At 45.6% G+C, this 14,541-nt stretch overlaps 1 protein-coding gene across 1 annotated transcript in view; it reads right to left on the bottom strand.

Annotated features, from left to right (window-relative positions):
* Positions 1 to 14,541, bottom strand: part of TINAG (tubulointerstitial nephritis antigen) — a 190,446-nt gene that overhangs the window by 126,745 nt on the left and 49,160 nt on the right. Inside the window, exon 4 of the mRNA XM_073626681.1 lies at positions 12,738 to 12,852. Within this exon, the coding sequence (XP_073482782.1) occupies positions 12,738 to 12,852 (115 nt within the window). The remainder of the gene's footprint in view (positions 1 to 12,737; positions 12,853 to 14,541) is intronic.

Here is a 14,541-nt window from a genome sequence, read left to right as displayed (position 1 = left end):
CCCGTCACCCGGAGGAATAGATATACTGGCTAAACATCAGGTGGGAGTGTCTAGAGAACGGAAAATGGAAATCCTAGCGGGAAAACCTTTCCAAAAATATATGGGGACATCAACCCAGGACAGCTAATGGTTAAATGAAAAACAGATCGGAAAAGCAAATCAATCAAAAGGTAAAAATATAAGTCCCAGAGAATAATAAATCTTATAAGGACAATCCTTAATGAAAATATTAAGGGTTCATTAAAACAACATGCAAAGGATTGCAATGCACTAAAATCGAACTCAACATTTAGTCCTCTAGGGACTGCCACTCTGGTTTCATGTATCCAGAAACATTCTCTCTGGCTAAGCATTGGAAATTTGCTTATCCAGGAATTACTTCTGGTATGGAGGTAAATTCTTTTTGCAAGTTCTCGGTGTTGCCATGGGCGCTCGGTTCGTGCCGAGCGTTGCCAACTTATTCATGGCACACTGGGAAGAGACCTTTGTCTTTGGTAGTAGACCACCACAGCTGGTCTGCTACCAAAGATATATAGATGACCTGTTCATGATCTGGGAGGGAGACTTAATTAGCCTCCAGGCTTAATGGCAAAACCAAAAATATCCATTTGTCTTGGAATTCGGAAATTTTGAGTTCGATCTCAACTGTTTTATTTCCAACAAATGATCGAATGTACTCTGTGTTTATAATATATATGTTTTTGAGTTTATATTTATTCTGAGAATTGATATTTGTATATTTTTATACGTGCGATTTTTACAGATGGGATACAATTTTAAATGTATGATCATTGTGAGAGATGGCCGCGGGTGTCCAGTTCGTTTTTTTATATATTTTTAGTGCATTGCAATCCTCTGCATGTTGTTTTAATGAACCCTTAATATTTTCATTAAGGATTGTCCTTATAAGATTTATTATTCTCTGGGACTTATATTTATACCTTTCGATTGATTTGCTTTTCCGATCTGTTTTAATTTAACCATTAGCTTTGTCCTGGGTTAATGTCCCCATATATTTTTGGAAAGGTTTTCCCGCTAGGATTTCCGTTTTCCATTCTCTAGACACTCCCACCTGATGTTTAGCTAGTATATCTATTCCTCCGGGTGACGGGCGTACTCCATCCACCCTCGCTGACGAAGTCCTCAGTGACGTAACGCCGCGTACGGGGGCGGAGCTACACGACAGACATCACCCGCAGCCATCTCCTGCTGACAGCTGTTCAGACGCGGACAGCTTGTCTCTATTTGAGCTAGCCTGCTTTTACTTTTTTAAACTTTGCCGCTGTAAAGCGCTTTTATCATCATCATTATCATTGATTTTGAATAAACCTTGGAAGCATTTATTTACGGATCGCTCTTATATTCCTTTATTATCATTTCTTTCTGGGAAATTACTGACGATCATCTTGCCAGTATATCACGGATTTCCCGCTGTATGACGGATCCTCCCGATCTTTGGATGAGTGTATCCAGCAGATGACAACCAGCCCAGCAGTGTGCCATTGGGTTATCTGTGCTCTCTCTGACCCCCTGTAATTAAGGGGTCCACCGAATCTGGTAAGCGCAATCTCATTTATTGCTATGATTCACTCACTACATCGGTTGGAAAGAGATTAACCTGTGTGCTCCCAGAAAAAGTATGTTTCAGATTGGATCCTTTGGACTTCTGATTGATTATATCTTTATACACGCATTTATTTATTTCCTTAATTTGCGCTGCACTTATTTTTGTTTTAAGATTGTTTTTGGAGGTTGGTGTTACCTTTTAGTGTTCAGCTTGCACATCGTTACGGTTACAGTTTGCGCTGATTGCCTTTTATTTTGGTGTCTCTAGTATGTCTGTAAAGTGGCGCATGTTTCCCGTGTTTAGAACAGTCCGAGAGCAAAATTACATTTCTAAAGGAAAAAAAGTCATTTAAAAGTACTCGCGGCTATAATGAATTGTCGGTCCCAGAAATACACATAAAAGTCATTATAAAAAATGGCATGGGATTCCCCCACAGTCCATTACCAGGCCCTTTGGGTCTGGTATGAATATTAAGGGGAACCCCAAACCAAAATGTAAAAAAAATTGCGTGGGGGGTCCCCCTAAATTCCATAACAGACCATTCAGGTCTGGTATGGATTTTAGGGGAACCCCGCGCCAAAATTAAAAGAAAAATTGCCCCAAAAATCCATACCAGACCCTTAACCAAGCACGCAACCTGGCAGGCCGCAGGAAAAGCAGCCCCCCTCCTGAACCATACCAGGCTACATGCCCTCAACATGGGGAGGGTGCTTTGGGGTAGCGGCCCCCCCAAAGCACCTTGTCCCTATGTTGATGGGGACAAGGGCCTCATCCCCACAACCCTTGCCCAGTGGTTGTGGGGGTCTGTGGGTGGGGGCTTATCAGAATCTGGAAGCCCCCTTTAACAAGGGGACCCCCAGATCCCGGCTTCCCCCTGTGTGAAATGGTAATGGGGTACAAATGTACCCCTACCATTTCACAAAAAAGTGTGAAAATGGTAAAAACGACAATACACACCTTGGAACAAGTCCTTTATTAAAAAATACAAAATTAAAAGTGTCCCACGAAGTCCATTCATCTTCTTCTTCTCTCACTTAGAGGAACTGTAAAAGAAAAAAAAAAAGAAAAAGTTGCACGCCGCCACAGATCTGCCTCCATGGGAGGCACCCGCCGTAATGACCGGCCTCTTAGATAACAGATAACTGAGGGTGGGGCCACACGATGATGTCACCGGGTGGCCCCGCCCCCTCTGATGCACGGGGACATCCCTATGACTTCCCCATAGTGTCAGAGGGAGCGGGGTCACTCGGTTACGTCACTGGGTGGTGACCTACAGAATATTTATAATCAAAGCCCCCCCCACAATGTGAAGGGTGACAGACCACATAACATTCTTAGTGACTAGGGAGGGAGGGTAGGGAGTTTGTTGCACCGACAATGACTAACTGAACACTGGCGGGAATACTCCTGTGAGAGGGTCCTATATATAATAAGCCCCTTTCCAGAACATTCCCAGGGGTCACACGACATTCTGGGAAATTCCCAATGTCATGTAAACGTGTTTCCCGCCCCCAATCCCATTTGAAATTTTCTTAAAGGGACATTGTCCCTAATACAGTGAAATGTACACAGACCTATATATATTTTTTTTTTTTTTAAGAGGAGGGGCGACCACATACCCATGCTGTCAGGCTCAAAGCCTTAAGCCTTCCTACTCCAATTGTCTTCTAAGTACACTTGCAGTGACTGGCATTGATCAAGTGCAAAAAAAATGGCAGTCATTGCACAAAGTGCCTTACTCGGTTACGTTACTGGGTGGCCCTGCCCCCTCTGACGCTATGGGGAAGCCATAGGGATGTCCCCATGCGTCAGAGAGCTGTCACCTGAGAGACCGGTCATTACGGCAGGTGCCTCCCATGGAGGCAGATCGTGTCGGCGTGTGGCTTTTTTTTTTCTTTTTTGGTCCATCGGAGCAAAAGAAGAAGATGAATGGACTTTTTTTGTGAAATGGTAGGGGTACATTTGTACTCCGTTACCATTTCACACAGGGGGGGAGGCCAGGATCTGGGGGTCCCCTTGTTAAAGGGGGCTTCCAGATTCCAATAAGTCCCCCGTTCACAGACCCCCACAACCACCAGGCAAAGGTTGTGGGGATGAGGCATTTATCCCCATCAACACGGGGACAAGGTGCTTTGGGGGGCCGCTACCCCAAAGCACCCTCCCCATGTTGAGGGCATGTGGCCTGGTACAGTTCAGGAGGGGGGGCTGCTCTCTTGTCCCCCCTCTTTTCATGTAGCCTGCCAGGTTGCAGCTCAGATAAGGATCTGGTATGGATTTTTGGGGGCCCCCTCCCGCCATTTTTTTTAAAATTTTGGTATGGGGGTTCCCCTTAATATTCAAAGGGCCTGGTAATGGATTGTGGGGGAATCCCATGCCGTTTTTTTCAATGACTTTTATGTGTATTGCTGAGACCGACAATTCATTATAGCCGCGAGTACTTTTAAATGACTTTTTTTCCTTTAGAAATGTAATTTTGCTCTCGGACTGTTCTAAAATGTGAAACATGTGCCACTTTACAGGCATACTATAGACACCCCCTAGATACAGAATTTAAAGGAATATTTCACTTTTATTGTTTCACTTTAAGCATTATTAAAATCACTGCTCCCGAAAAAACTGACGTTTTTAAAACTTTTTTTGCATTGATACATGTCCCCTGGGGCAGGACCCAGGTCCCCAAACACTTTTTATGACAATACCATGCATATAAGCCTTTAAAATTAGCACTTTTGATTAACTCCCATAGACAATTCATTATAGCTGCAAGTACTTTTAAATTACTTTTTTTTCGTTTAGAGATGTCATTATGCTCTTGGACTGTTCTAAACACAGGAAACATGTGCCACTTTACAGGTATACTATAGACAACCTCCAGGTACGAAATTTAAAGGAATATTTCACTTTTATTGTTTCACTTTAAGCATTATTAAAATCACTGCTCCCAAAAAAACTTTTTTTGCATTGATACATGTCCCCTGGGGCAGGACCCAGGTCCCCAAACACTTTTTATGACAATACCATGCATATAAGCTTTTAAAATTAGAACTTTTGATTATTCATGTTCATGTCCCATAGACTTTTAAAGGGTGTTTGCATGTTCGAACACATTTTTTGCCTGTTCGCATGTTCTGCTGCGAACCGAGCTGGGGGGTGTTCGGCTCATCCCCATAGATAATGAGTAATCCTTACTCTACTGTACTGTGCTGAAATACAGTATAAGTAAACCCAGTGGAAAGGTGAGTATACCATTAAAAAAATTGTAAACAAGATGGTAAATAGCCATGTTGAGCTGTTTGAGTAGGGATGAGCCGAACACCCCCCGGTTCGGTTCGCACCAGAACCTGCGAACGGACCGAAAGTTCGCACGAACGTTAGAACCCCATTGACGTCTATGGGACTCGAACGTTCGAAATCAAAAGTGCTCATTTTAAAGGCTAATTTGCATGGTATTGTCCTAAAAAGGGTTTGGGGACCCGGGTCCTACCCCAGGGGACATGTATCAATGCAAAAAAAACTTTTAAAAACGGCCGTTTTTTCGGGAGCAGTGATTTTAATGATGCTTAAAGTAAAAAAAAAAAAAGTGAAATATTCCTTTAAATATCGTACCTGGGGGGTGTCTATAGTATGCCTGTAAAGTGACGCATGTTTCCCATGTTTAGAACAGTCCCTGCACCAAATGTCATTTTTAAAGGAAAAAATCTCATTTAAAACTGCTTGCGGGTTTAATGTCATGTCGGGTCATGGCAATATGGATGAAAATCAGTGAGACAAACGGCATGGGTACCCCCCAGTCCATTACCAGGCCCTTTGGGTCTTGTATGGATATTAAGGGGAACCCCGCACCCAAATTAAAATAAGGAAAGGTGTGGGGCCACCAGGCCCTATATACTCTGAACAGCAGTATACAGGCGGTGCAAACAAGACAGGGACTGTAGGTTTGTTGTTAAGTAGAATCTGTTTGTAATTTTGAACATTTTTAACGTGTTTAGCTCCAGCCAAAAAATCTTTTCTAAGCTTTTTGGAAAACATAGGGAAGTGTTATCACCCCTGTGACATTTGTTTTGCTGTCTTTCCTCCTCTTCAGAAGATTTCACCTCACTTTTTTGTCCCAATGAAAAATGTTTTTTGAAAATTTGGGTTTTTTTGTGGAACAAGGATTGGAAAGCATCAGTGGAAAGGAGAAATTGTTTTCCCATATTAACTCTTACAGGAGAGAATTTCCCTTCCTAGGGGTAGATTTCATCTCACTTCCTGTTGTCTCCTTCCGTTTGCAAGTAGGAGTCGTTTGTAAGTTAGATGTTTGAAAGTAGGGTCCTGCCCTATATACTCAGCAGAAATTTGGGCCTTAGGTGTTGCTGTGGCCACAACACTGTAAGCCCTCACAGGGCCCTGCTGTGAAATATTAGATCAAGAATTGTAATTACATGCCCCTGTTGAACAGGAGCTGAAAAATTAGGCCTTAGGCACTGGTGCTGGTGCCACAACACTGCAACCCATCACAGACACTCTAGTTGGAACGCAGGAACGAGCCCTGCTGCAAAGTATTGCTTCAAAAATTGTAATTACACGCCCCTGTTAGACAGGGGCAGAAAAATTGGGCCTTAGGCACTGGTGCTGGTGCCACAACACTGCAACCCCTCACAGACACTCTAGTTGGAACGCAGGAACGAGCCCTGCTGCAAAGTATTGCATCAAAAATTGTAATTACACGCCCCTGTTAGACAGGGGCAGAAAAATTGGGCCTTAGGCACTGGTGCTGGTGCCACAACACTGCAACCCCTCACAGACACTCTAGTTGGAACGCAGGAACGAGCCCTGCTGCAAAGTATTGCATCAAAAATTGTAATTACACGCCCCTGTTAGACAGGGGCAGAAAAATTGGGCCTTAGGCACTGGTGCTGGTGCCACAACACTGCAACCCCTCACAGACACTCTAGTTGGAATGCAGGAACGAGCCCTGCTGCAAAGTATTACATCAAAAATTGTAATTACACGCCCCTGTTAAACAGGGGCTGAAAAATTGTGCCTTAGGCACTGGTGGTGGCGCCCAGAACCAAAAATGTTCTTACAAGCTATCAGCGTGATGTTTGAGGAGGAAGAGGATAATTACTCAGGGATAGTCACTCAACATCAGCATAGGCAGTCTTTGAAGGGATCTGAGATTTCAAAAAAAATTATTCGGTTACATCAGCATCAGGTGCTTGGTAGCTGGTGGTGATCCAAGACTCATTCATTTTTATGAAGGTCAGCCGATCGACCGAGTCGGTGGACAGACGCACCCTGTGATCGGTTACCACGCCTCCAGCAGCACTGAATGTGCGTTCCGAAAGAACGCTGGGTGCAGGACAGGCCAGTAGCTCAATTGCATACTGTGCAAGCTCTGGCCAGTGATCCATCCTCAAGACCCAGTAACCCAGAGGATTTTCGGTGGGAAAGGTGTCCAAGTCTGATCTTGCCCCTAGGTATTCCTGCACCATGTAAAACAGACGCTGGCGATGGTTGCTGGAACCGATCATACCTTGGGGCTGCGGACCAAAAAATTGTCTGAACGCATCGGTCAGACGGCCACCTTCTCCACCGCTCCTTCTTTGACTGACCGAAGCCTCAGCAACACGTTGTCCAGAAACAGGAGTTTGTAACCTCCCAGTCTCTGGGAACGCGTTGCACAGACCTTTCTGCAAGGCCTCCCGAAGATGTTTCATCCTCTGCTCCCTCTGCGATGGCAAGATAAGGTCCGCAACCTTACCCTTGTAATGTGGATCAAGGAGGGTTGCCAGCCAGTATTGGTCCTTCTCCTTGATACCACGAATACGAGGATCCTTACGCAGGCTTTGCAGGATCAGGGAGGCCATGCAGCGTAGGTTTGCTGAGGCATTCGGTCCGGAGTCCTCTGGGTCACTAAGAACGACATGGTCCGCAGCCACCTCCTCCCAGCCACGTACAAGTCCATGTGTTTCTTGGGACTGATCCCTTAAAGACTGCTGCTGATGCTGAGTGCCAGGCTCCACCTCCATACTGACACAATCTTCCTCCTCCTCCTCTTCCTCCTCGTCCTCTTCCTGTGTGATCGGCGGGCACGCAGGAACACTGTCTGGATAAAGGGGGCCTTGAGAGCTAAGGAAGTCCTCCTCTTCCTGCCTCTGTTCTGCCTCAAGTGCCCTGTCCATTATTCCACGCAGCGTGTGCTCCAACAGGTGGACAAGGGGGACAGTGTCACTGATGCATGCACTGTCACTGCTCACCATCCTCGTGGCCTCCTCGAATGGTGACAGGACAGTGCATGCATCCCTGATCATGGTCCACTGGCGTGGGGAAAAAAAACCAAGCTCCCCTGACCCTGTCCTGGTGCCATAGTCGCACAGGTACTCATTGATGGCCCTCTGCTGCGTGTGCAGCCGCTGCAGCATGGCCAACGTTGAGTTCCACCTGGTGGGCATGTCACAGATTAGGCGGTTCTTGGGCAGGTTAAACTCCTTTTGGAGGTCCGTCAGCCGAGCACTGGCATTATATGACCGGCGGAAATGCACACAGACTTTCCTGGCCTGCCTCAGGACATCCTGTAAGCCCGGGTACCTGCCCAAGAACCGCTGCACCACCAAGTTAAGGACGTGAGCCAAACAGGGCACATGGGTCATTTGTCCCTGTCAGAGGGCAGAGAGGAGGTTGGTGCCATTGTCGCAAACCACCATTCCTGCCTTAAGTTGGCGTGGCGTCAACCACCTCTGAACCTGCCCCTGCAGAGCTGACAGAACCTCTGCCCCAGTGTGGCTCCTGTCCCCCAAGCACACCAGCTCAGCACCGCATGGCATCTTTTGGCCTGCGTACTTGCGTAGCCCCTTGAACGCCTACGGAGCACCGCTGGTTCCGAGGAAGAGGCCATGGAGGAAGAAGAAGATGAGGGGGTGGAGGAGAGAGGTGTGTCACAATCAGCATTTTGGAGGCGTGGTGGCGGAACAACCTCCAACACTACTGCACCTTGTCCTGCATCCTACCCAGCTGCCAGCAGAGTCACCCAATGCGCCGTGAAACTTAGGTAACGTCCCTGTCCATGCCTGCTGGACCATGAGTCAGCGGTAATATGCACCTTACCGCTGACCGCCCTGTCCAGCGAGGCATGGACATTGCCTTCCACATGCCGGTAGAGAGTCGGAATCGCCTTCCGTGAGAAAAAGTGGTGTTTGGGTACCTGCCACTGAGGAACCGCACATTCCACAAACTCACGGAAGGGGGCAGAGTCTACCAACTGAAAAGGCAGCAGTTGAAGTGCTAGCAATTTTGCCAAGCTAGCATTCAACCGCTGGGCATGTGGATGGCTGGGAGCAAACTTCTTTCGGCGGTGCAGCAGCTGGGGCAGGGAAATTTGCCTGGTACAATCTGACGTTGGTGTACCAAAAGCAGATTGCCCACAAGTACTTGGCTGTGACACACCTAATTCTACACCTTCATTCCTCTCACTGCAGGTCTCAGAGAGGACTGAAGGTCTAGTGGGGTTGGAAATCTCAGCTGATGAGGAGCAAGGAGAGATCCTCTTTGTTCTTTGGTGTGGGTCTTTTAGATACGCTTGCCAACGAACTGCATGGCAGGTCAACATATGTCTGGTCAAGCATGTGGTACCCAAGCGGGAGATGTTTTGGCCACGCGAGATACGCTTGAGACATATGTTGCAAATAGCAGCGGTGCGATCTGATGCACTCGTCTCAAAAAAGGCCCACACCAAAGAACTTTTTGAATAACGCGCAGAGACTGCAGCGCCCTGCACATGTGGAGCTTTGGGGTGTGATGCAGTCAATGTGCTGCCCTTAGGCTGGCCCCTGGAGGGCATCCTGCCTCGTTGGTGATGTGCCGCCGCCTCCTCCTCCTCCTCCTCCTCCTCCTCTCTCCTATCAGGCACCCACGTTGAGTCAGTGACCTCATCATCCCCTCCCTCCTCATCACTGGAGCAAACCTGGCAGTATGCTGCAGCAGGGGGAGCATGACTGCCAGATTGCTGTCCTTCTTGGGCACCCCCTCTGTCCGTGCTCATGTTACTGCCTTCATCGAGCTCAGTATCGTCATCAGAGCCTTCCAAACGCTGGGCATCCTCCTGGAGCATGTACCCAACACTGTGGTCAAACAGTTCGAGGGAATCCTCATGAGGACATGGTGGAGCTAGGGAAGGAGTCACTGATGACATTGAGCTGAGGGAAGAGGCCGCTGCTTTGCCAGACAAAGCACCCTGGGCATGGGTGAGAGAGGATGAGGAGGATGAGGACGGCTTGGTCATCCACTCGACCAAGTCTTCCGCATGTTGCGGCTCAACACGGCCAGCTGCCGAAAAAAAGGCCAAGCGTGTCCCATGGCCACGTGCTGATGAGGATGCACCGTCTCCACGACCAGCACTAGACACAGAGCCTGCTTGCCCTCTCTTATTGGCTTGTGACTGTCTGCCTCTCCTTCTTGGCCTTCCAGACATACTAATGGCCTGTAGCTGCACTAAGCTGGGATAGAACACCTGTAATTTTCTTCAGGTAGCTTTATATACTGTAACCAGACAAGCCTGCCTGTCAGTAGGAAGATAACAGGAACGGATCTAGCTGAACACTGTGAGCAGGATGCACTGTACTAAATGTAAATAGTCTAGCTGCCTGACCGTGGTACTAATAGGATCAAATAGAACACCTGTAATTTTCTTCAGGTAGCTTTATATACTGTAACCAGACAAGCCTGCCTGTCAGTAGGAAGATAACAGGAACGGATCTAGCTGAACACTGTGAGCAGGACGCACTGCACTAAATGTAAATAGTCTAGAAGATAACAGGAACGGATCTAGCTGAACACTGTGAGCAGGACGCACTGCACTAAATGTAAATAGTCTAGAAGATAACAGGAACGGATCTAGCTGAACACTGTGAGCAGGACGCACTGCACTAAATGTAAATAGTCTAGAAGATAACAGGAACGGATCTAGCTGAACACTGTGAGCAGGACGCACTGCACTAAATGTAAATAGTCTAGAAGATAACAGGAACGGATCTAGCTGAACACTGTGAGCAGGACGCACTGCACTAAATGTAAATAGCAGGAACGGATCTAGCTGAACACTGTGAGCAGGACGCACTGCACTAAATGTAAATAGTCTAGAAGATAACAGGAACGGATCTAGCTGAACACTGTGAGCAGGACGCACTGCACTAAATGTAAATAGCAGGAACGGCTCTAGCTGAACACTGTGAGCAGGACGCACTGCACTAAATGTAAATAGCAGGAACGGATCTAGCTGAACACTGTGAGCAGGACGCACTGCACTAAATGTAAATAACAGGAACGGATCTAGCTGAACACTGTGAGCAGGACGCACTGCACTAAATGTAAATAGTCTAGAAGATAACAGGAACGGATCTAGCTGAACACTGTGAGCAGGACGCACTGCACTAAATGTAAATAGCAGGAACGGATCTAGCTGAACACTGTGAGCAGGACGCACTGCACTAAATGTAAATAGCAGGAACGGATCTAGCTGAACACTGTGAGCAGGACGCACTGCACTAAATGTAAATAGCAGGAACGGATCTAGCTGAACACTGTGAGCAGGACGCACTGCACTAAATGTAAATAACAGGAACGGATCTAGCTGAACACTGTGAGCAGGACGCACTGCACTAAATGTAAATAGCAGGAACGGATCTAGCTGAACACTGTGAGCAGGACGCACTGCACTAAATGTAAATAGCAGGAACGGATCTAGCTGAACACTGTGAGCAGGACGCACTGCACTAAATGTAAATAGCAGGAACGGATCTAGCTGAACACTGTGAGCAGGACGTACTGCACTAAATGTAAATAACAGGAACGGATCTAGCTGAACACTGTGAGCAGGACGCACTGCACTAAATGTAAATAGCAGGAACGGATCTAGCTGAACACTGTGAGCAGGACGCACTGCACTAAATGTAAATAGCAGGAACGGATCTAGCTGAACACTGTGAGCAGGACGCACTGCACTAAATGTAAATTGCAGGAACGGATCTAGCTGAACACTGTGAGCAGGACGCACTGCACTAAATGTAAATAGTCTAGAAGATAACAGGAACGGATCTAGCTGAACACTGTGAGCAGGACGCACTGCACTAAATGTAAATAGCAGGAACGGATCTAGCTGAACACTGTGAGCAGGACGCACTGCATTAAATGTAAATAGTCTAGATAGAAGATAACAGGAACGGATCTAGCTAAACTGAATACAGTGTATATATATATATGCAACACCTGGGATGCATATATATACACAATACACTGTAAGTGCAGCTAACTGACTGACTGTTCTGCCTAATCTATCTAACTCAAATCAAATGACACTGTCTCTCTCTCTCTCTCTCTCTATCTCTCAGCACACCGGAACACACACTACACAGGGCCGCCGTGCAGGCGGCCTTATATAGTGTGGGGTGTGTACTAAATCCCCTGAGCCATAATTGGCCAAAGCCACCCTGGCTTTGGCCAATTACAGCTCTCTCTACTGACGGCGCTGTGATTGGCCAAGCATGCGGGTCATAGTGCATGCTTGGCCAATCATCAGCCAGCAATGCACTGCGATGCCGCAGTGAATTATGGGCCGTGACGCGCCACACGAATTTAGCGCGAACGGCCCATATCGTTCGCAATTCGGCGAACGGGCGAACAGCCGATGTTCGAGTCGAACATGGGTTCGACTCGAACACGAAGCTCATCCCTATGTTTGAGCAATTAGAATGGCTGTGCTCTAATATATAAATAGTATGTACTTCTGGAAAAGAAGACCTATGGGATGCTATACAGCAGTGTTTCTCAACTCCAGTCCTCAAGGCGCACTGATCAAATCACCTGTGCAAATTAATGGAAAGCCTGAAAACATGACCTGTTGGGGCGCCTTGAGGACTGGAGTTGAGAAACACTGCTATACAGTATGTATAGTATGTGCCAATAGAAACAACAGGGTAACAGTCAGGAATATAAATAGTGCAAGAAACAAAGTACTACTTTGGCATGATAACCAGATCAGTTTAATGGATTTTTTTCAATATACTCTTGTATAATAATGAATAATATGATAACATATCTAGAACACGTGTAGAGTATTCCATACTGCAAATATATTGTATATGGCTTGATCATTCAGACAAACATTAGTAATTACAATTACAAGAAAACTTACATCTATTTCATTCATGCTGAGAAGCGAGGGAGATGGAGGTATTGTACCCAGTCGATATTCAAATCCTTCATTTAATGTCATGCCCCAAAACTGACTGTAGTTTTCAGCTTTCCACCTGTATTTAAAATGGCATTTTATTACTAAAATTAGCACTAGCAGTAATAATAGCAAAAAACAATAATAAAAACAAAAGAAGCAGACGTTGTTCATAGTTCACTGCAAATTGCTAGAACACAGTTATGTTATATAATATAATTAATGATATTGTTTGTTCTTAAAGCCAAACTCCAAACAGCTAAATACACATATGAAACACATGAAAGAGATCTGTATTATCTGCAAAAAGGATTTGTATTTTTTGTTGTGGTGCCTTCAGGTGAGCTCTGTTGTGTTGTGAAAAAATACAGCATGCCATCATTTTTCCCAACACATTGCAACCCACCTGAAGGCAGTGTTTCAGTGGGAACAGGACACATAGAATACATGGGAATGCAGGTCGCACCTACCCTTCCTGTATACCAAAAAGTCAAATACCTATTTAAGTAATAACACAAAACCACTTGTTGGCAAAAAAAATTGCCCGCGGCACGTTTATTGGTGTATTCAAATCAATAAATAACAATAACAGCATCTTGATAATTTTATTAATTCATAAAATTCTTAAATTTCAAACAATAAACTTATTTATAACCAAAGCCCCCCTACAAATATGAAGGGTGACAGACCACATAACGTGCTTAGCGACTAGGGAGGGAGGGTGGGGAGCTTGTTGCACCGATGCTGACTAGCTGAACACTGGCGGGAATACACCTGTGAGAGGGTCCTATATATAATAGGCCCCTTTCCAGAACATTCCCAGGGGTCACATGACATTCTGGGAAATTCCCAAATGTCATGTAAACATGTTTCCTGCCCTCAATCCCATTTGAAATTTTCTTAAAGGGACATTGTCCCTAATACAGTGAAATTTACATAAACCTATATATTTATTTTATTTTTTTAAGAGGGGGGGTGACCGCATACCCATGCTGTCAGGCTCAAAGCCTTAAGCCTTCCTAGTCCAATTGTCTTCTAAGTATCCTTGCAGTGACTGGCATTGATCAAGTGAAGAAAAATGGCAGTCATTGCACAAAGTGCCTTACAAATAAGGAATACAAGAGTTGTATCTTTCTACCCTCGTATTGAATGGAAAGTGTGAAAAACAACAGCAGACTGATGAGGTAGCCTCTCTGTTACCGCTGCTCTTTGATTCTATGAGCATGCTTCTTGTCACAATCATCCTTTTGTAGACTGTGGAGTTTAGGCTGGAAGAAGCAGCGCAAGGAGACAATCAACTGTGCTGCAGTGCTGATGTGCTAAAAAGAGACCAATATGAAACGAGAAGACAGGGACATGACCTCAAACTAACTGGATCAAAGTTCAAAACTAATCCTTTCACACTACCGTGACTTCAAAGTCGTGTGATTTTGCCACGATTTTGCTGCGATTTTGGTGCGATTTTGCCACAATTTCAGGGAATGCCTGTGTCGCATCAAAAATTGAACAAAAAGGTCCAGATAGCCGCACTTCAATGAAAATGATTTCTTTATTTTTTTTTTCATTATTTTTTTTTTTATGGGTTTCACAATACAATTCATTGCACTCATATAGTGCCAGCTTAATACGTCTTAAGTAAATCTATTCATCTGCACATCATATGTAACCTTTAATTGACACTTTAATTCCTTGTGAATTCCCTTTTTCTACTATTAACCCATTGCTCCAAAAAAAAAAAATCCCCCTTTTACCCCCTCCCTAACCCAGA

Source organism: Aquarana catesbeiana, linkage group LG04 (genome assembly GCF_042186555.1).
Source record: "Aquarana catesbeiana isolate 2022-GZ linkage group LG04, ASM4218655v1, whole genome shotgun sequence".
Classification (NCBI taxonomy): Eukaryota; Metazoa; Chordata; class Amphibia; order Anura; family Ranidae; genus Aquarana; species Aquarana catesbeiana.
Note: the sequence above shows the minus strand (reverse complement) of the source record. Positions and strands in the feature narration are given on the sequence as shown.